We start from the raw sequence: 23,270 nt of genomic DNA, 5'->3' as shown, positions 1-23,270 counted from the left end.
AGAACAACATACCTTTGCCTCTGGACCCAGAAGCTCGGTAGCAAGTCTCTCTTGCTGGGAAGGACAAAGGACTGTTGACATCAAGCAAAGGGTTTAATGTCGCTCAGTGGAGCCTCGGGGCTACTCAGCTCAGAGGAAATGAAAATGCCCCCAACACCTACCACTTCTCTTGGCATATGGCAGGCACACTCAATAAACAGCTGTTGAACAAGGAAATGAAACAGGACGGGGAAGCTCAGAGAGGTTAAGGAACTTCCCTAAGGTCACACAGTGGATGGCCAGTTAGGATTCCAGCTGAGTCTCTCTGGCACCAGGACTGTGGCTTCTTTCAGGACACCACATGTCCCTGCTTAAAAGCAGTCTGGTAAGCCATCCTGAGATGGTCACTCTCTAGTGACTCACAAATTTCAGTAGCTCCACAAATATCAAAGCTCCTAACCTTAGTCAATGGTTTCTAGACTGTGCTGGAACTGAGGGCTCGAGAGTTTGAGGCCCTCTGCCCAGAGCTGCCAGTCCACTGTAGAGGTGGCCCATTTCCCATTTGAGTGGTCCCTGTCTCTCGGGCTCCTCCAACACCCTGGTTCCTGAACATACCGCTTTGATTGAAGATGCTCTAGAAGTTGTTTGGAGATTTCCTCTCACTTTAAACAAGGCATCATATTTCATGGTTACAACTTCAGAGCCATAAAATATAACCTTCAGCTGACACCACAGTCCTAAAATATTAATTTACACTTTCTCCTTCTCTGGTAATGGGCAGTCTGCACGGCCATTAAGTCATGTATATTCTAAGGTGCAGGTGTGTGATGCCGAGCATTGCCCTTCCAAGTTTATGACTTTCTTTATGATCAACTTTAAGTTCTACTGAAATTTCTTCAATTAACTATAATTTTAGAGAACTCAATTAACTATAATTTTAGAGAACTACCCCTGGGCCCCTTTGGATGTCTGTTAACTCTCCAGTGACTCACAAATTTCAGGTAGGGATAGAGGAAACATCCTACTTCTCCCTTCCTTGCATTTCAGGCCAACGTCAGTGCAAATTCCTGGACGCCTGCAAGTTTTGGGGCCCTTGGCTCTGGGCTTCTGTCCATATCCTCAATCCTCAGGCTACTCGGCCTCTGAGGAAAAAAAATCCCCATAGGCCCTAGGGGAGAAGCTGCCATCTGACAATTCATGTGTGAGCACGAGTGCCCTAAAGCCTCGATGTTCCCCCTTTTCCTTGTGCTGTGTGGCTCAGGGTCCTCGGGGGCTCCAGTGATCTGCTCAACCCCTCTTCTGGGGGTTCAGGGTTCTGCCCCTTTATCCTTGGCTTTATCAAAGATACCCCTTCTTAAAATTAAGAAACTGCAATTACCTGAGAGCATCGCTATTTCTGCCCCTCCCCAACCCCGGATGCCTTCCATGGATGTGGTCCCCCAAGGCATCTTCTGGGGAGAAGAATGCAGGCGGGACATGGCATTCAGTTACATGACTCCGTTGGGCTTCCAGTATAGACCAGGCATTGGGCTAAACGCTTCGCTGGTACTTTTTTGTTTACTGCTCAAACTGCTCGAAGAGATAGGTATAATATCATCTACATTTCACAGATGAAGAAAATGCGGTTTTTATTTTATTTTTTAAAAGATTTTATTTATTTATTTGAGAGAGAGCATGAGTGGCGGTAAGGGTCAGAGGGAGAGGGAGAAGCAAACTCTCCCACTGAGCTAGGAGCCTGACGTGGGGCTCGATCCCAGGACCCTGGGATCATGACCTGAGCGGAAGGCAGACGCTTAACTGACTGAGCCACCCAGGCACCCTGGTTCAGTGGTTTTTAAAACTTGCCCACAGTCACATGGCTACTAACTGCTGGAGCCAGGATTCGAAGCTCGGACACTCTTGACTCCAGACCCACGCAGTTATCCACCTGTTTCCAATGCTGCCCCAGGCCCCGGAGAGGGGTTTTTCTGAGCAGGGCCTGAGGTGGGGGCTTTGTGCTCCTTCCAAAGTGCAGGTCAGCTACCCGTACTCAAGTGGAGGTGGGCGAGTCCTGAGTCAGGCTTCCTCTAAAGGATGAAAGTAGCCCCTGCAGACCCTGGCTCCCCCACCCCCACCACTGAAGTGGCATCTGCCCAGCAGGACCACCTCAGGCCCCTTCCCTGAGGCTTCTCTCCTGGAGCTCACGGGACAGGCTACAGAGGACGGCTCGGGGGGAACACAGAAGACTGGGCAGTGCCTCGCTGCGTGGACCCCTCAGGGGACGCACCCAGGAGAGGATCAAGCTCTCGGGCCCTGGGCCACCAAGCCGGAGCTCTGGAAGCAACAGTGTCGTTGCGAGTCTCCTGCCAGGCGTCACAGGCCACTGTCCTTGTCTGCAGCAGACAAGGGTGGTCAAGGTCTTGGCTGGTAGATGCATGGCCTTGGCTAGAGTCCTGGCTCCACTGCGCTCGAGCCGTGTGGCTGCAGGCAAAGTACCTCACCTCTCCGCGCCTCAGTTCCCTCACGTGCACTAGGGGATAGCAAGCTCTTAACCTCCTGGGGTTCCTGTGACGCTTCCGTGAGGCTTGAAGGAGGCAGAGCGGGGTCTGGCGGAGAGTTAGTGCTCCCCGAATGCCAGGCTGCATTGGCGCAGGTCAGAATCACGGCAGCTCGCTCTCCGAGTCACCGGTACAAGCAGGGTCCTCTGCCGCACGTGGAGCGTTTATCAACTTGAGCCTCACTTCCCCCTTGTGAGTTAAGCACCGTTATTGGTATTATTTACAGGTGAGCAAACCAGGGCACAGAGAGGTCGAGTGACTAGCCCAAGGTCACTCAGCTAGTGGGTAGGAGTGGCAAGGCCAGGATTTGAATCCAGGTGACTGGACTCCAGAGCACACTCTGGATGGTCCTGCTATAGTAACAGTGATGGCAAAGGTGATTGGAGGACTGGTGACCCCAGTGGTAGGAGAGGAACCCCGTGGTTAGTTAGGAACGGTATCTGGGAGCCATGGTGCATTCCAGAATCACTCAAGGTCCCCGCTGGCTGGCATGATATTTGGTACTTCTGCATTTCGTGTAGTGTGATCAGCACAAAGGGGCCCAGCATGCGGTTCCCAGACCCTTCTGCCACCCGCAGTGCCAACTTAGGGCCTCGTATCCCTCTCCTCACCTCCTTCTAGCTCAGAACTTCCCCAGCCACAGAATTAATACCCGCCCCTCCCGCCCCCCCCCCCCAAACTTGGATGTCTCACAGGCATCTCAGACTTTATCTGGATGAAATGAGTTCTCTTGATTCCCCTCAGGGCACATGCTTCTGACTCCCTGTGCTAGTCATCCCCTCTCAGTTATCCACATCCCCACCCTCGACAAAGAGCCTAGGAGTCATCCTTGACCCTTCGTTCCATCCGCACCTACATGCATCCCATCAGCAGGGCTATTGGCTGTGCCCCCAAACCACGGTCCCTGTCTACCCCCTCCACTCCATCTCTCCCATGGCCACCCGTGACCCAAATGCAGAATCTCCAGCCTGCTTGCCTGCAGTAGAGGCCTCCTGACCAGTCCTCCTGGTTGTACCTCTTACCGACTACAGTCCCTCTCATTCTAGCATTCAGAGTGATCTTTTGGAAAAAAAAAAAAAAAAAAAGTTCAGCTGCACTATACCTGTGCTTAAAATTCTTCCCTGGCTCCTTCCTGAGCTTAGAACCAAACCCAAACTTCTTGTCCTGCTTCACCACAGCAACCCCTCTCCCTCCACCCCCCCATTTTACTTTGCCACATGGGCCTGTTTTCTGATTCTCTAACAAGCCAAACTCTCCTGTCTCAGGGACTTTGCACCTGTTGTTCCTTTTGCTGGGAATGCCCTTCCCTGGGTCTTCACATAACAACCTCCTCTTATCATTCAGGACTCAGTGCAGATATCACCTGCTCAGAGGGTCCTCTCCTGAGAGGTCCACCTAAAGTAGTCTTCCTATCCTGATCTGCTTCATTTCCCTCAGATCTGAAATTTATGTATTTGATTTTTATCTGTTTTCTGCCTCCCAGCTGCTAAAATCAAATAAATACTCCATGATCTCTTGGAGCCTGGTCTGACTTTTCATCACTGCAATTCTCTGTATCTAGAAAAATAAATGTCTAACGACCGGCAGTCAATAAATAAGGATTGAGTTACTAACTGGCTGGCACATAGTAGGCACTCATGAAGTTTTTGGATCCTGAGTGAATGAATGAGTAAGCGACCCAGCCCGCTGCTCGTGTTCCCCACTTGAAAACGCGGAGAGGCTTAGCAACACACCAGTGATCCGCAGCTCTGAGTTGACACGGCATGGCTAGGGCTGACTTGGACCCATCTGACTCCACCCTCTTTCCATGGCACACTGCCTCTGTCTCGCCTTCCCCAGGTTCCTCCCCCTGGGGCTAGAAAATCGGGAATGTAGCTCTGCACGTGCAGCCCGAGCTTCTGCAGACCAATGCCCCCTTCCCCGAGCCGGGACAGCCGGCAGTGTCTGGCTTGAACCTCAGAGGCCAAGCATTGCTTGCTCAAGCTGCTTTCTCTCCACCTGTCTCGCAGCCCCCAGCACATCTGAACCCCATGCCTTCCCCAGACGGGCTTCTTTGCTCCAGGGCCCATGCTCCTCACAAGTCAGAGGCCATTTGCTGAAACCCACATGGTCTTCCTTCTTGTGATTCAAAGAGGTTCCACAAAGCTCAGAGCCTCCCAGGGACCTCTGCCTTTGACAAGGTGCCCAGAGTGACACAAAGCAAAGGGAGGCCATAGGTCCTGCCTCCTTCTCTCTGCCAGCTAGACCAAGCCTTAGAGGGCCAGCAGCCTTGGGATGGGCCTCATCGGAGGTCAGCCTCACACCTGCTCTGCCCCCTAATATCCCAGTGGGTCCTCACTCCCCCTTAATCTAGGCTATGTCCTCTGGCTGAGTCTACCTTTCAGCCAGGCATGTGGCATTTCCTGCCCTCCAACCTGCTCCAGGAAGCCTTGGCCTCAGACCCTGTGTCCCTCGGCACTGCTGGGCAGGTGGGCTAACCCAGGCCAGCAATTTGCCTTTCAGGCTTGTATGCCTACACAATTCGGGTGGGGAATTAGGCCCATCCAGCCACCCACTCATTCAGCAAATATTTACGGACCACTGCCCAGTGGATGAGGTTTATCCACTCACAGATGCCAGCCCTTGAGAATTCCACACTAGAGGAAAAAAGGCCAAAAGGCTTTAATCCTTCCTGAGTGCGAACCGTTAACTCTGGCATGACCATGGCTCCTGGCATCGCGCGGCTCCTGATGAGCACCCCCAGCTCCTGTACAGCTCGGCCTCCTAAGGAAGTGCAGTTTGGAAAATCACTTTCAGAAAATCACTGGCATTATTGAGGACACTTCTCAGACTATTCTTGCATCTGGTGGTGAATTAGGAACCAGAACTGGGCCTGGAGCCCCGAGAATGGGGGAGGTGCTGGGACTCGGGGAGTGGGAGAGCCATCTGTCCTCCCCCATGGGCGGAGCCACATCTCAGCCCCCAGTGACACCGAGGAGCCTCCGGGACTTGAAGTCTTTTTGGAAGCACTCTAAACACCCTGGGCTGGCTTCCCTGGTGTGTTCCAGAAGACGGCCTTCTCCAGTGTGGCTACATTGGAAGCTACTTAGAAAAGACTTAGAAAGATCAGCCTGGGACTCTTTCTGGAAGGGCCTTGTCCATGCTAAGGAATCCGAACTTGACCCCGTCAGGGATGAATAGCCACTGACAGCCTTCCAAGCAACAAGTGCTCTGTCGGATCTGTGGCTTAGAAAGTTCACTCCAGCAGTGGAGAATGGATTGGGCCACGTGTGGTGGGAGACTGGCAGATGGCCGCCCAGGGAGGGCTGTTCTGCAGTGGGACAGGTGAGATGAGACGTGAGGTAGTCTGGACCATCACTAGTCAGAGCCCCTGAACAAGGGCAGAGGCTTGGAGGCGAGGGCGGGTGCAGAGAGAGATGCACCAGGACGTGGTGGCTGATGGTGTCGGGGGCAAGAATGGTGAGGGGGGTAAGATGCCACTGGGGTGTCTGGCTTGGCCACCTTGGATGGTGACACTCTTCACTGAGCTGGGGGAGGCACACAAAGAGCAGGTTTGGGAAGAAAGAAAGAATTAGATTTGGGATGTGTCCCATCCAATGTGCTCCAGGAAAGGTTCAGTAGAGTCTGATACCCAGGTGGGCCTGCAGCGTAGGGCAGAGACTGGGGCTGGAGACAGAAACTGGAGAGTCACCGCCAAGTGACAATTAGAAGCCATGTAGTGGATGAGAAATCTGCAGAGATGCACGATGTCCCCAGAGGCGAGGCCATGCTGGGCCCTCTGGCATTAAGGGGAAGAGAGAGGCTTGGGAGAAAGTCCTGCCCCAAAAAGTCCCCCCGCGCCCATGAACCACTGCTGTGGTGTGCGTGCTGGGGGAGCACCATCACCCCAGCCCACGCCAGCCCGCCCCCCACGTCTGGACATGCAGGCACTAGACTGGGGGCCGTGAGCCCACCTAGCCAAGGAAGACCTCCAGGAGATGGCCCTCATCACTTATCTTTTACTGGTGGATTAATTAAAAAAAGGCATTTTCACAGTCTGCCAAGTTTCTTCCAGGTGAAGGCTCTCTTTGTTCAGGACAATACCACACTGGGAAGAGACACATTAGCCTGTAAGGAGATGGCAAAACCAAGAGGCAATGGGGCTCTTGTGCCTAAGAGGTCAATGCAAGTCCCCCCGTGGGACCAAAGTCAAGAGGGACCAAGTGGAGTTGGCTGGAGAAAGAAGAGAGTGTGTGATGTACACCCCCACGGAAACCTGAGCCTGTCAAGACAGAAGCCAGGGACAAGCTTCCAGGGAGCAGGGGCCGAAAGCTTTTGAGGCTCATGATGACTCAGACTTTCATTCTCAGCCATTTGCATTGCTGAGCCGCAAACTCCCTGTGTTGCCACCAACACCTTCAATAAAGGCTGTGCTGCGAGCAAACACCTTTGTTAGTGGGTTTTGCTTTTTGTTTTGTTTTTCCCCCGAGACAGGGAGAGACTGAAGACCAATGGGCCAGCTTCTTGACTTAAGCTCACAGAGCAGAACCCAGGGAAATGAGGGATGGCAGTGAGTTACAGATTCAGAGGAGGCTAAAGGTGATGAAGATCCCTGGAGACCCTGGGAGGGGAAGTGGATTTCCACCATATTGGGATGGGTGTTGATGTGAACTATATGGCACAGGATAGGGTGGCAGTCCCTCTGCCTCTCATACTTGGGCTACCATTGTTTTCCATTTCCATATTAAAAGAGCATTGTATTTATAGTGTTGTAAGGGGAAAGAGAATGGTGGGTCTTGTTTCACAACTTAAATACTTGATTTCATACACTATCAGGTTTCATATTCTATTATCACATCACAACTCTTGACACCCCTCCTGGGAAGGTCAGAGTGTTCAGCTGTGACATTTTCCGGGCTGGGGGTGGATAGGGATTCTAAGAGGAGTGGAGACAGTGGTTTTAGGCCATGGTTGGCCACTCAGGGCCACACACCTGTGTGGAAGGGCCAAGGTCTCACCTGATGGGATTGGTCATTCCTGGTATCAATCATGTGATGAGAGGCACATCCCAACTTAGAAATGGGGCCTGAGAGGAGCACTTAGGAAGGTGAGAAGGGAGACTCTCATTCCCTTGGGTTCCACCAAGAAGGACCAACATGGCAAAGAGGAGTAAACAAACATGGGATCATGTGGCAACTCACGCTGACTGGTTGTGGCTTGTCTGTTGGGAAGGAATTCATAGCCGTGTGTGGGCTCAAGAAAGGGTGCTGTGATCAATTAATTATGTCTGCCGTTGGAATGGGAACAAGGGAAGAGATATATGTGCCAAGTATTTTCCACCCCTGGTGCAGACAATACAAAGGGCATGCGCTTATGGCGGAAATGGGGAGCAAGGCTCCCCGAGCTAGTCTTTGGACAGTATTTACAGAAAAGCTGCCTCTAAGAGAAAGGTAAAACTTGAACCCAAGGAGAGCTGCATGTTCCAATCATTTCTCAACTCCTTGAAACGATCCCCCCCAGACCTATAGCAGAGTGTTCTGGGACCCACACAATTTAAAGATGAGAGTTTGAAGAAGAAAAGAGTGGTCAATAGTGCAAAAGGCTGTTGAGAGGTCAAGAAATATAAGGGCCAAAACAATTCCCATCTGATTTGGCAACATGATGCAGAATATTGGGGCCAAAGGCCAGTCTGCAGAGGAGTAAATGGGAGGTGGGGGCGGGGAGAGAGAAGGTTGGATGGAGCTTTTGAGATGCTGGGCATTCCTGGTGGCCTGGGGAAACCCTACAGTACAATGTCACAGCATTTAAAAGGTGTCTTAAAAAATCTACATGCATGGTAATCTCAATTATACACATATTCATAATATATGCATAGTGCAGTATAGATTAGAAGACAGGAAGGAAACACGTGAAAATCACTGTTAAAATGAACAAATTTTGTTGCTTCTTTATTCTTCTGAATTTTCTAAGATCATTTAAAAATGATCATGCATTATGTTTATCATCAGATTAAAGGCATGAGAAATTAGCTTAGAAATAAACCCAGCTGGGGCGCCTGGGTGGCTCAGATGATTAAGCGTCTGCCTTCGGCTCAGGTCATGATCCCAGGGTCCTGGGATCGAGTCCCACATCGGGTTCCCTGCTAGGCGGGGAGCCTGCTTCTCTCCCTCTGCCTCTGCCTCTCTCTGTCTCTCTGACTTTCATGAATAAATAAATTAAAAAAAAAAAAAGAAATAAACCCAGCTATTATGGGCTGGAGGGACAATAAGAAATAGGCTGGGAAGGGGGTGACCCACCATCCCAGTTTGTCTGGGACTGAGGGCGTTTCCAGCATGCGGGAATTTCAGAGCTAAAAATGGGAAAATCCCAGGGAAACCAGGATAAGTTGGTCACCCTAGCTGGGAGGTTGAGGTGGTAGGTTTTTTTTGGGGGGGTGGCTGTTGGGGTAAAGAGGTTTTGAGCATATTTGGAGGCTGAGAGGAGGACTCCATGAAACAGGGAGAGAGGCTGAATTTATAGGAAATTTGTAGGAGAGGGAAAAGAAGAACTGCCAGGGTGAGGTCAGTAGGAAGGGAAGCAGCTGGGGGAGATCCTTGCACACAGATGCTCTGTAACGGAAAAGAAACCGTGTTTCTTCTAGACAGGAGGGTAGACTGGCTAAAAATAAGTTTGTTGATGTGCGGGAAAGGGATCAAAGGAAGGAACACCTGAGGGCTGGAAGGTCAAGTACAGCTGAGAAGCCTCTAGAATAGCTGGGGACCCTGGGGACCCGCGGTGGTCTCCAGACATGCGCTCCCCAGAGCAGGCACCCTAGACATTGTTGGAGTGGACGGTGTAGCCTCCCCCACTGAAGACCAGGCCCCCCTGGAAGCTCCAGCATCCCTCTCCACGTACTGCCCACCCCTCAGACCCTCTCTGGCCGCCTACCTCTGCAGGAGGGCAGGGGGAAGTCCCACGTGGCACTGTTCTCGGAGCTGGCGTGGCAGGTGAGTACGGCGTGGCCCTCCAGGAAGAAGCCGGGGTTGCAGCTGTAGCGGACCTTGTCCCCGAGGTTGAAGGTTGAGCCCTGCTGGATGCCATTGGGCAGCCGCCCGGGGTTCCCACACGTGTGACTGGGGAGAACTGTGAGAGAGACACACACACAGCCTGTGAGCGTGGCTTCAGCCCTGATGCCCATTTCCGTGCATCAGCTGCCCGGGCGAGTCACCTCCCCGGGTCTCATTTCCCCGGTAGATGGGCTGGCCCTCTCAAGGCTGCCTAGTCCCTGAAAACGCACGGTGGTCCCGCATTAAGGAGGAGCCACACTTGCGGTTTTAGCCAGATATCCAGGTTTCCTGCCTTTTCTCCTGCACAGCCATGGAGGTGGATTACGTCTGTCCCATCACTTGAGATGCCCCAGGGAAATCACTTTAATCTCTTGGGTTCGGTTGCCCTGGTTTCACACTCCACATTCCTTGAAACCAGGGAAGGGGCACAGAGCATGGCAGGGAGTAGGTGCCCATTAAACCCAGTGTTCCTCCTTTCATGCCTGTCTGCCCTGGCAGCCAGAGCGGTCCTTCGGCCCCTCGGGTTTGGGAGAATTGAAGGGGTTGTTAGTGCTGGACCAGACCGTGAAGTGGGAAGACAAGAACCTGAGTTCTGATCCGACTGACCCACTTAAAGGGGGAGATGGGAGCCAGGGATTACTATGTACAATGTGTGACCCAAGCCAAAGCAATCACGGCCAGCTGTGGGTGCGCTCTCATTATCCCGAGGAAACTGGGGAGGGTGCCAGAGCATTGTAACCTGCCAATCTGGGGGGAGGGTGGGGGAAGCTCCTCTGCCCGAGTCACTGGTTCAACCCAACCCAGCTCCCCCAACCCTCTTCCTTTCTCCCCAGAGTTAGAACTGCCTGCGCCCTGAAGGTCAGACCGCCTACCAATCCAAGATGTCCCCACAGGGCAATGACAAGGGCTCACAGCCATGTCCAGAGTGCCACACAAGTCCGTGTCCATCACTCACTGAGACGTCACTGAAAGGCTGTAGAGCAGGGTGGTGGGGAGTACAGACTCAAGAACTTGGGTGTGCATCCTGGACAGATGGCTTACTACCTGTGGGACCCCGAGAAACTCTCTTAACCCCGTGTGCCTCAGTTTCCTTGTTTGCAAGACAGGGATCACAACAGTACTTTCCTCCCTCACCGGGTACTGGGGAGAATTAGATGAGCAAAGATATGCAAAGTGCTTAGGACAGAGCCTGGCAGACACGTAAGACACATGTGAATCCGAGCACACTTCATGAGAGATGTGCACAATTAAAGGCATGTTAAATGTTCTGATGGGATAGAGACCAGGCAGGGGACCAAACCCAGTCTGGGGCAGTCCGAGATGGTTTCTTGGAAGAGGTGACATCTGTGATGAATCCTGAGAGATTAGTAAGAATTAGCTGGGCCAAAGAGTGTCCCAGAAAAAGGAAATATCATACACAAATGCCCTGAGGCCAAAGATAACCTTCAGGAGCTCAAGAAGCCTGAAACAAGAGGGCAGGGGTGGCCAGGATGAGAAGTAAAGATGAAGAAGTGGAGTTGGCCAGCCTGAATCCTAGAGAGCTTCCCAGGCCCTTGCCGTACCCTCTTCCTGACCATGTTGCCATCTTCCAGGACCCTCTCTACCAACCCTGATGACCTTAGAACCCCCAGAAAGAAGGCTTTCCCTCCCTCTTCTTATCCTCCCCTTCCAGGAGGAGAAAGCATGTTGTAGAGAGAAATGGCAGACTTTGAAATCACCTTGATCTGGGTCTGCAACCAGGCACTGTCTCTGTCTTACTCTGTGGCCTTGAGTCATGTGACCTCTCTAAGCCTTGATCTCCTCAACTGAGAAAGGAGAACAATACCTAGTGGTGGAGGGGGTTACCGACACTACATGATGCATGGCTGGCTGACACAGTGCCCAGCACGTAGTAGGTGCTCAGAAAATGGCAGATGCCTGACTCCACTGGGTCAGAGGACCACAAGGGCAGGGGCCCTGTCTGGTCCATAGGTGTATCCTGGGAGCCCTAACACAATGCCTGGCACTTGCAGGGACATAATTATGTGTTCATTAATTAGTTGTTTGGGCAAGTTACTCATTCATGAATTAATTCCTTCATGCAACAAAAATTTATTGTGGGCCTATTATGCTGGGAATTAGCCTGCCCTCGAGAGGCTGATGTTTTTGTGAGAGTTATCTAAAGGACTGAAGAGCTCTCCATGCCCATGCTCTCTCTCCACCGGGTGTGATGACCCAGATGAAAGGATTACCTCTATCATCCTGCTCGCTGGCCCAGCTTAGCATTTCCACAATCTTGCTGCTGGCTTCCTCAGCATTTCCCATGATCCCATGCTGCTGGCTACCTAGGCATTTCCCATGACCCCACACTATTGGCTACCTCAGCATTTCCCATGATCCCACACTACTGGCTACCTCAGCATTTCCCATGATCCCACACTGCTGGCCACCTTGGAATTTCCCATGGTCCCATGCTGCTGGCTAGCTTGGCATTTCCCATGATCCCACACTACTGGCTTCCTTGGTGTTTCCCATGATCCCACGTTACTGTCTACCTCAGCATTTCCCATGATCCCACACTACTGGCTTCCTTGGTATTTCCCATGATCCCATGCTACTGTCTACCTCAGCATTTCCCATGATCCCACACTACTGGCTTCCTTGGTGTTTCCCATGATCCCACGTTACTGTCTACCTCAGCATTTCCCATGATCCCACACTACTGGCCACCTTGGTATTTCCCATGATCCCACGCTACTGTCTACCTCAGCATTTCCCATGATCCCACACTACTGGCTACCTCAGCATTTCCCATGATCCCACACTGCTGGCCACCTTGGAATTTCCCATGGTCCCATGCTGCTGGTTAGCTTGGCATTTCCCATGATCCCACACTACTGGCTTCCTTGGTGTTTCCCATGATCCCACGTTACTGTCTACCTCAGCATTTCCCATGATCCCACACTACTGGCTTCCTTGGTGTTTCCCATGATCCCATGCTACTGTCTACCTCAGCATTTCCCATGATCCCACACTACTGGCCACCTTGGTATTTCCCATGATCCCATGCTGCTGGCTAGCATGGCGTCTCCCATGATCCCATACTATTGGCTTCCTTGACGTTTCCCATGAGCTCTTGCTGCTGGCTTGCAGCGGAGGCAGTGACTGTGATGTGTGTGTGTTTGTGAGTGTTGGGGGTTGGAGGGGCAGGTCAAGTAAACACTTGGAGAAGAAAGCAAGCTAAGGTGAGGGTAGGGAGCCAACCGGGGGAAATGGGCTGAGAACTGGTGTAGAACTAACGTTTCATTTTCCGCAATGAGACGCAAAGACCCAATTTAATTAAACTACTAATGTCAAATTTTCAATGAACCTGCTTCTGCTTTGGGCTTTCTTCCTTTGAAATTAATGACTGGAACGTCACTATAAATAAAAGTCAATTTTTTTAAAAAAAGTCACTCTCAAACACTCACTGCTCTTTACTTAATGAGCTGTTCATAATCAGGCCACTCTGACTTGGCCCCTCAACTGGGACTTGGGTGTGATGGATGGGGGCTCAGTCCCAACACCACCTTCTTTTTTATCTTGAGTTCTGCTCCTGAGAGGCCATACAGTGGCTGGGGAGGGAGGGCAGATGCTGGGCACAGAGAGGTGTGGATTCCGATTTCAGCTCATTACCTCTAGCTCAGTGATCTTAAGCTGTAATTGTCACCTCTGGCCTTCAATTCTTCATCTGAAAATGAGGATACTTTTTCTTCCCATGTTGGGTATTGTATTAGTTTCCTAAGGATGTAACAATGTACCACAAACTGGGTGGCTTAAAAAAAACCCAACAGATTGTCTCATAATATGCAGGTTTAGAATTCTAAAATCAAGGTGTCTGCAGGGCCACAGTCTTCTGAAACTTGTAAGGGAACCCTTTCTTGTCTCTCTCTAGCTTCTGGTGGCTTTCTGGCAATCTTTGGCATTCCTTGGCTTATAGACGCATCACTTCCAGCCTCCATCTGCACGTGGCATTGTTACTCTGTGTCTCTGTATCTAAATTTCACCTTTTTATAAGGACACCAATCATTTTGGGTTGTGATTAAGACACACTCCAATGAGCTCATCTTAACTTCATCATCTGCAAAGATCCTATTTCCAAATAAGGTCAAATTCACAGCTACTGGGGGTTATGACTTTAATATATCTTTTTGGGGACACAATTCAACTTCTAGCAGGGCTGTTGTACACATTAAGTAAAGTTAGCTCTATAATATCCACTATTGTGTTCCTGGTATGTTTTAGGCCCTGGGCTACAAATTTATTTTACGTAATCCTCAAAATCCAGTGGAATACCTGTTACCTTCATTTTATGGATGAAAAAACTGAGGCACACAGAGTTTAAGCAACTTCCTCCAGGTTACACAGCTAGAACATGGCAGAGCTAGGTTGTGAATTTCTGTCTTCCTGGCTCCATTGTTCAGCACTCTTAACTGGGCTGTGAAACCGCTTCTGACAGAGACAACACCCAGCACGTAGTGGGTGCTTAATCAACCAGAGTTCCCTCCCTCCCTCCATCATTGTAGGTGCCAAGACAAGATGAAGGGTGATTACCTGATTGTCCAGATTTAATAGTCTGGTTTTTTTTCCTCCAGTCTGATTTACTAACCTTGTATTTTTTAATAAGGGCAACATTTAAAGTGAGGGCTTTTATAATGTGTCTGATGTGCAACCTGCTGGACAGACAGAGGAGATCGGAGATAAGCCACAAAGCAAGCCTTTCGAGGTGCAGCATTCTTTGATTTTTTTTTATTTTGCCCATGTGTTTTTTGGCACAGATATTATAGCTGTTCATGCTCTCCCATCTATAAAACTTCCCTTTGATTGCTTACAAAATGAAGAGTGGGATATTTACATCCAACGCAGCCCAGAACAATATTATTAAAGCTGTGCCTGACACTGAACAATTCCATTGTAGATTAGCTGTGGGGAATTTTGTCCCATCTACAAAGCCTGGCTCTTGCCAATCAACATAATATTCTCAGTGATTGTATGACAATGAATCCCCTCTGTGGTTGGAGTGCAGCAAAAGCTACGTCGTGCCCTCTTTTATTTTTAATTTGAGACTTTAGTTCCCATCTTATAAAGAAGAGTCATTTATGCTCTCTGGATAAGCACCCTCCATATGTTTTGATTTCTTATCTTCCATCAAGTAACTTGTTTCATCTGCATGGCCTTACGGTTGATACTAAGTGTCAGGACGGGTGTGTGTGTGTGTGTGTGTGTGTGTGTGTGTGTGTGTGTGTGTGTGTGTGTGTGACTGAGGGGTAGGGGGCATGGTCAGGAGAGGGAGGAATAAAAACCATTCTCTTCCAAGTAACTACTCTGTGCTAGACACTTCTGCATCACACACATAATCTTATTTTATAAAGTTATTCTTTATAACTCCCTTACTTTTAGCTGTTTGGCCTTGTAAACATAATTTATTGCCCACTTACTACATGTTAGCCCCAGTGCCAAGTGCTTTGTATATATTTCCATCCCCAAAGAATTGTCTCCACTTGCTGCCTCCACTTCCATTCCTCCCATCTGACTTATTATATATTTGATACATTTGTTATTCTTCCTCTCACCCTGCTACAATGTAAGCTCCATAAAGACAGACAGGTTTTAGTCTATTTTGTTCACTTCTGTGTCCCAATTCCTAGAACAATCTACCTCGTGTATAATAATACTTTGATAAAAGCTTATTGAATGACTTAATGATCTTATTTAATCCTCTCAACAACCCATTGACAGAGATGCCATTATTATCCCTTGCTGAGATGAGCATGCTTGCCAGAGGGGCTGGGGCATTTACTCAAGGCCACATGGCTCACTGGGGGGTAAGGCTGGGTTTCCACCGCAGTGCCTGGCTGCTGAGCCCATGTTCTTTGCAGCTGCACGAGATTGTGCTTACACTTGACCACTCTACCTCGAGTCACTCCACCATGGGGTGGCGCGTGTATCCTGAAACATCCTCATAGGGGACTCACCCTCATTTCCCTTGGTGGATGTCTTGCGGTGTCCACCAGACAAGTCAGCCCCTAGCCTGGCCCCGTACATTTCCTGCTGACTGTCAGCCAAACAAATGCAGGGGGGCACCAGGGCCTCTGATGGGGTACGCCACCCGCAGGTTCCCGGGGCCCTGTCCTGTCACGCCTCTCCGTGACCAGTGCCAGCCATAAGCTCTCCACTGTGAGCACATTCTCTCGGCTCAGGATGGCAGCTTTTGCACCTTCCACATGGGGTCATGTGGAGTTCTATAAAGCTACTAAAGCCTGTCCCACAACCTGCTGAATCAGAATTTCAGAGGCAGAGCCTGGGCTTGTCCAGGGGTCTGCAAAGCAGAGCTGGGATTGACAACCACTCACAGTAACCTATTCATGTCGGTTATTCCATTAACCCCTGGGGTTATCTCTCTGAGCTGTGAACTGTTCAATCTCCGGGGCCTTTCTTGTGGCTGGACTTTGACTTCTGGGGGCAGCAAGCCTGGCCTCTCCGCTGGACTTGGCTGCGCTCCATAAATCACACTTGCCCTATCCTTGCGTCTCCTTTGATATTCCTCCTCGCCTCTCCCCTGGACTTCTGCACCCCACTCTGATCTCCTTGCTGCTGGTGTTGCCCTCTCCGATGCACTGTCCGCACTGATGCTGGAGTGAGCATTCTAGAAGGGCAAATTTAGCACGGCCCTGCCTTGTTCGCCCCATTAGGCGCGCATGTGCCAGAGGTGGCTTCCCTACCACCAAGGCGCACGAGCCAGTGCAGGCCCCCTTCTCCTTTGCATTATTAACACAAGAATAATAATGATTTGGAAGATTAATATACATAAATAAAAAGAAAGAGAAAGAGTACCTGGAGAGCTTTCCCATGGCTGTCAGGATAAAGCAAAGCTTACGCTCATGCAGCCCCATCCTTCCATGATGTGACCCCGGCTGACAGCTTCTGCTTTATCTCCTGCTCCCGCAGTCTCGTCCCCTCCACTACTGCTATTCTAAACAACAGGCTCCCTAAGCACACCCTGCCGTTCTCTCAAATGTTCCAGCTGGAAAACTCCTACTCACCCTTTGAAGCCACACTTCAATATCACTTCCTCTGTGAAGCCCTCCTTGATGCCCCTCGTGTCTGGTAGAAACCGGAAGATCCCAGGAGAACACATTGTGATAGAAGGTCAATTCAAGCACAATGTCATTGGCAATTGGCTCCCAGAATCCTGGAGATGCCCGTCTGTGAACTACACAGGCCCCTCTGGTCATCTCGTCATTTTGTGACCTCACAGCCCACATTTTACATGACTGAGCTTTGGGGTCTCACTTACAGAATTACTTTGGCGTTCTAGCTGCACGTCAATTCCTGCACTTGTCACACAACAGTGCAACTCATTCAGCCATCCATTTACAACACCCTGCTTTCCAAACGGGAGCTAAGCCTGCTTCTCAGTGTTTCTTTAGGTGTCTGTGCTCATCGCTGGACTCCCCCGAGGGGCAGGAATGACTTATTCTGTATTTACCTCGTGTTTGACTTAATGCCTGGCAGGAAGAGGATGCCTGGTTGGAATGCTTTGAATGAATTTTATATGTACACAGATATAATGTATATTATATAAATATAAAAATATGCATTATATATTAGCATAAAATATATATATGGCAATAAACTAGTGCAAGGTTGGCAAACCGTTTTCTGTAAAGGACCAGATAGCAAATATTTTGGGCCTTGCCTTATGGTCTCTGTCTCGATGATTCAACTTTTCCACTGTAGTGCAAAAGCATCCACAGACAACACATGTTCCAATAAAACTTTACTGAGAACACAGGCAGCCAGCCCAGGAGCCATCGTTGGGCAGCCCCGACCTACGGTCGATTCAGTTATGCACTTAGCTCAGGTGTACGATTTTTTTTGCTGGGCACCAAGGATGGGCAGGGGCTGGGAGAAGAGTGAGCCAAGCAGGCGGGAGTCCTGGACAGAGGTGACTGGCAGGAAGTGGGCCGGGCCAACACAGGCAGTAAGCACCCGAGGACTGAGAGGCAAGCCCCATTTCCTTTCCCCTTCAGTTTGGCCCTGGAAACAGGTAGTGCTGTGCTGGCCGCAGGGAAGGGCTTGCCTCCATACAGTCTCCACTCTTTCCTGTTAGAATCGTACTTCTCTTAGTTGTCATGCTCCTCTTTAGGCTGGCGCTCGTGAGTCCCGCTATAGGAAAAAGAGTCACAGGACCAGCTATAATGATAGTAACTGTCACCATTTGGATGTTTAATATGAGCCGGGCCCTCCACTCAGCACTTTATCTGGGCTCTTCTATTTCATCTTCCCCTGACAGAGGTACCATGGAGGTCCCCTTTCGGGGGCTGGGGAATGAGGAAGTTAGCGGGGCTAACTCTGACCCAGTGTCACACTTGGTTGGGATCAGGACTGGGGTTGAAACTCAAGCCACTTGACTATGGTGCCGTGTCCTTCATCAGGTTGTAACCTTGACCTCTCTGGCTTCAAGGCTGTTTTCCCAGCATGGAGGCAGTGCTCTGGGCCCCTGCACAGTCCCTCTCTCCGCCAGACCTAGGGCAGGCCCCACCCCCACCTTGTTGGATCCTTGTTGGCCCCATCTCCCCACCCCAATGAGCTGGGGCTGTGCAGGCATCCACCCTCCCACCAGCAGGGGCCACAGGGGCTGTCAGTGCAAGATTCTCCTTGATGCTTTGTAACCACAGGACCCCATGGCCTCCTCATTTTTACTAGCCATTCTTTAGAAGCAGCACCGAAAAGGCAATATCCTAGGCCCCAGAATAGAGTTGCCAGTTAAAACAAATGATGCCCAGTTAAATTTGAATTCCAGAGAAACACAAATAGGGGTTTTTAGCATAAGTATATCCCACACAACATCTGGGATATACTTACACTAAAAAAAAATATTTGTTATTTGAGATTCAAATTTAACTGGGCGCCCTGTATTTTAATTTGTCAATTTTGGCAACCCTGCCCCAGAGGGGAGTCACTTTCCCATCAACGACTTCAGCTTCTTAAGGCACTAGGATCTCTCTGGGAAAAGGAGGAAGAAGAAAAGGAGAGAGGTAGCCCTCCTTTAGAGAACACAACACTGAACAAAAAGAGAGGCTGTGGAGGGGGAAGTTCAGAGCCTCCCAGGGTAGGGCCTGCATGAGTTTGAGGATCCCCTGCAGGATTACAGGAGAGCAGTGGGCTGAGCCACCCGCTCCTTCCCCCAGCCAATCCCTAAGGGAAGCCCCAGCCTCTGTTCTTATGCACCAACACGTCCCTCTCCTGTTTCCAGAGCCAGTGGCAAGCCTCAGCCCCTCTGATGAGTAGCTTTAGGCTGACACAAGGCCCTCCATGAGACAGCCTCTGTTGACCTCTGCAGCCCCAAACCCTGCTGCTCCCTGCTCAGCCTTCCCGCCCCCCCCCCCCCCCAGCTGAGCACAGGGATTCTCCAGCTTGTCTGGACAGAGCAATGCATGGAGAATCACTGATGCCCTGTGGGGAAACGCTGCAAAATACTGTTAGAGCAGCTAAATATGCAATTTGGGGCTAAATCTGATTAACTGCAGAATGGAGCCTAGAAATGTTTCCCCAAGTATGTTCCATATAAAAATGAGAAATACATTCCGTGAGAAAAGCATTCAGTGGGTCAAGTAATTTTTAAAAATACTCCAGAAACTCCCTCCTCTAGCAGAAACCAATGCTCACGAGTTTACCCAAGAGGTTCTTCAGGCGAGAAACCTGTTGAACCTTACTTAAACCAGAATCTCCAAAAATTTAACTACAGAATCTCTCCTCCCCCCACCCCCCACGCTTTTTTTCCTCAGAATCACCTAGTAACTTCAGAATCATTCTATGGAACATGTTTCGGGAATTGCTAGATCCTAGGATAAGATAAACCTGAGTTGCTGGGTTTAAATTATTAATCATCACCATCATAAAAGGACAATAGCAGTGATAGTTGACATTTACATAGAACTTTCCCAGTTAACACGAATTTTTTAAAAAACATAATCCCGGGGCGCCTGGGTGGCTCAGTCGGTTAAGCAGCTGCCTTCTGCTCTGGTCATAATCCCAGGGTCCTGGGATCGAGTCCCACATTGGGTTCCCTGCTCAGCAGGGAATCTGCTTCTCCCTCCCCCTGTTCTTCTGCCCCTGCTTGCTCTCTCTCCCTCTCAAATAAATAAAATCTTAAAATAAATAAATAAATAAATAAATAAATAAATAAATAAATAAATAAATAAATAATTAAATAAATAAATAAATAAAAACATAATCCCCCTTCGGCACATCCAAACCTATGTTCTTCTGGAAGCTGGGACGGCCTGCGGTTTTCCAGGCTCCACTGGTCAGGAGCTTTGAGGAATGGAATCAATTCTTATCAAAGAAGTGAACATCACTTCCAGCTGAACTCAGCATATGTTATAAACCGGCAAAGGCAGGGGCGCCTGCGTGGCTCAGTTGGTTAAGTGTCTGCCTTCGGCTCAGGTCATGATCCCGGGCTCCTGGGATCGAGCCCCACATCGGGCTCCCCCCACTTGGTGGGAAGCCTGCTTCTCCCTCTCCCTCTGCTGCTCCCCCTGGCTCATGCTCTCTCTCTCTCTGTCAAATAAAGAAATAAAATCTTAAAAAAAAAACGGCAAAGGCGTAGGATTTTGTCTTTCATCTGATGCCTTTTAGAGTGGCATATGTTTTCTGTTTGGCTGGGGCAGAATGACCCTTGGCCTGGTGGGCTAGGACTTCCCAAGTTTTCTGGCTAAGGCTAGCTATGTTTGGCCCTCAGCCCTGCCCGGCTGCAGACAGGAAGTCATGGATCTTGAACCAATCTTGGCAAGGGAACTTGAAGAGGGGGAGGCCTGACCTGGCTTAGCAGGGTGTCTTGCCATAAGGCTGGGACTTATAACCCTGGGTGAGGATGCCCATATGGGAAGTCATCCTTCCGTTACTGGGGCTGTCCCACTGGGCTGCATACTTGGCCTTGCTTTCCCTTAAACCTCCCCCAAGCTTTGCAACCCCCTCCCTCAGGCTGGGGCTTAAGTCGCCGATACCCTGCTGGCTAGCAGGGAAATGCTGTGTCTGAGCACCAGCACCATTTGGGATGCCCATAGGAATCCGCTGTGCACCAGTGCCAGCCCTGTGGACAACGGAGCTCCAGGGCCCCCATTTCCTGCACTTGGCTCCCAGTCCAGGGCCCAGAAGCTCCACCATACCTCACGGCCATCTCTCTTCTTAAGGGAAAAGACACTTTGGCTTGCATCCCACTGGAAGAAGCACAATATTCCAAAGGCTCTGGACCCCTCGGCTTCCCTCTTTCTAAGAAGAATTTGACAGAGGGGCCCAAAGAGGAACAGAGAAGGGAGGTGTCCAGCCACTGTCACCCCCCCTATTTCCCATACCTTCTGCCGAGGATGGTGGATACAGTGACTGTAAGACATGGATGAAACGCTGTGTCTGAGTCCCCACAGGAAGCCTGTGAGCCCTCCTCCCTCTCTCCATCAGCAGCCCCGAGCTTTCTGACCGCTTCTGTGGTCTAACTTTACATGCATCCCAAAGTCCAAAGTCTTTGTGGAGCCCCCTGCGCAGCTGGAGACCACCCGCCTGAGCCCTCCAGAGTCAAGAGGCAGGAGGTCAAACTGTCTCTGCCCTGGACAAGCTCCTTACTTGGGGGACCCCCACAATCTCTTACACATCACAGAGGCATACCGATGAACTTTCACATCCCATAGGCACAAATCCATCATTCAAATGCCCTCCTTTATACACACGCACGCACGCTCTATCATGCTCTCTCTCTCATACTCAAACATGTGTATATAAAAACAGACCGATCCAGAAGGCATCTTTGCATAGCTCTGCCATTTACATATACGACAGCAAGCACAACATATCCCCCACCCCCCACAATAAACAACCTATATTATGTATCGAAATGACAACCCACTTCCGCATAGCCTCTCCTGGGTGAGTAACACTTGCTGACAGGTGTCTCCTTCCTACAAGCAGAGCACGTCTTGGAAGCCGGTGTCACCATCCGCACTCACGGGGCCTGCCTGGCTCCCCGGTTGATGCTCTTGTCACCCAGGCCCAGAGCAGGAGGCAGGACTGGGGTGGGGACACAGATGCAGCTGTGGCGATGATGCAGGCAGCTGCCGCCGCTGACCATGGGCTACGAGGCAGGCGGCGAGGCTGTCGGGGTCAGGCGGGCACAGAGCATCATGGCTCGGAGAATGTGCCAGGGTCCCGCAGACCTGGGTTTGAATTTGCACCACCCGCCCCCCCACCCCACCCCACCTCCGGTTAACAGTTAATACATAGTTAGTAGAGCGCCCTGGTGAGGACAGCGGACCCTGGAGGTGGATGGCCCGGGGAACAAATCCCAGCCTTGCTCTTTACTGAGCAAGTTATTTCACCTCCCGGCACCTTGGGGTTCTTACCAATAAAATGGGAGTCGTCCCGGCACCCAGCTCAGAGAGCCGCTGAGAGGATTACATAAGATAAACCAGACGGAGTACTTATCTCGGTGTCTGGCACATAGTAAATGCTCGCTACATTGGGGATGCGATTACATATAAGTCCCAGGAGCTCCCTGGGAAAGGCTGCCAAGGCAGTGCGGGTGAGGCCAGGGAGCCGAGAGAGACAGTAAGTGGGAACAGTAGCTGCAGGGAGCAGGTGGGTCCCAGGAACTGGGACATGAGTAGCGGGTCTCTGCCAGGCAGGTGGCATCACTTGGACACACATAATTTCTACGGAGCCAAGCAGGGCCCGGCTTCGCCCGTTTCTAGTCTGCTGGTGGTCTGAAAGGCCTGTCCCGGCCTAATAAGAACAATTTCTGAGCGGTCCTACCCAGCCCCAAAGCAGCTAGGGAAATGCAGACAGCACAGGGAGCCAGCAGGGGACAGACATGGGCGAGGACCCTGCCCCACTCGGCCCCACTCGGCCCCGTGCTGCCCCTCTCCACCCCTCCTCCTGGCTGCCCCAGCCAGCGGCACACGGCCTCAGGGATGACAGGAAGGAATAATTCTGAGAAGGTTCCTGGAAGAGGCATTAGGTCTGGTCTTGGCAGCAAAGGAAGGACATTCCAGGTAGAGGAGGTGGCACGCGGCCAGGAGCATGGAGCCCCCGGAGCATGCTGCTGTCTTCTCAGTCCTGTCCCTTGTGTTGCTGACTCCTCATCTATCTGCACAGTCCCAGGCCAGACCTTCCTCCCGACTCCAGGCCCCAGGTCTCCCCACCGTCAGGCTTCTCCATGGGGAAGTCGTACAGATGCCTCTAGCCGCATGTGGACCAACTGAACTCCTGCCCTTCTCCCAAACCCACCTGTCCCCCGGGGAGGAGGTCCCTCCAGCCACCCTCACCAAAACCTCTCACGTCAGTCTCTGGAGTTGGCTTCCTTTCCTCTCTCCTCTCTGTCCCTCCTCCCCATGCCCCTGCTCATCCCTCAGGGCCACCTCCCCCATCTCGCCTTCTTCTCATGGACTTGGAGACAGTCCCCTCCTCCTTGTTCTGTCTTTAGACTTGCCCCAGTCCAACCCATTCTCTAAAGAGCTAACAGGATCACACTGCTTCCCTCCGAAAGCCCTGTGGTGGCTCCCCATCACTCATGTGGGATTCACACCCCCTCGAACGTCACTGGAGATTCTCCAAGAGCTGGCCCCACCCCTGTCTCCAACCTTGGCTCCCACTGTCTCTCCTCACATCCGATGTTCTAGCAACGCCAAACCCCTTGTGTTTCCTCCAGCACAGTGTG

General features: G+C 50.9%; 1 protein-coding gene across 1 annotated transcript in view; it reads right to left on the bottom strand.

Annotated features, from left to right (window-relative positions):
* Positions 1-23,270, bottom strand: part of CSMD2 (CUB and Sushi multiple domains 2) — a 590,090-nt gene that overhangs the window by 387,322 nt on the left and 179,498 nt on the right. The window contains exon 4 of the mRNA XM_064589508.1: positions 9,423-9,617. Coding sequence (XP_064445578.1) covers positions 9,423-9,617 — 195 coding nt within the window. The remainder of the gene's footprint in view (positions 1-9,422; positions 9,618-23,270) is intronic.

The sequence above is a fragment of the Mirounga angustirostris genome, unplaced genomic scaffold (assembly GCF_029215605.1).
Source record: "Mirounga angustirostris isolate CCGP_5_RB_7025 unplaced genomic scaffold, mMirAng1.0.hap1 SCAF_4, whole genome shotgun sequence".
Lineage (NCBI taxonomy): Eukaryota > Metazoa > Chordata > Mammalia > Carnivora > Phocidae > Mirounga > Mirounga angustirostris.
The sequence above is the reverse complement of the archived record's forward strand: the minus strand, read 5'-3'. Positions and strand labels throughout refer to the sequence as shown.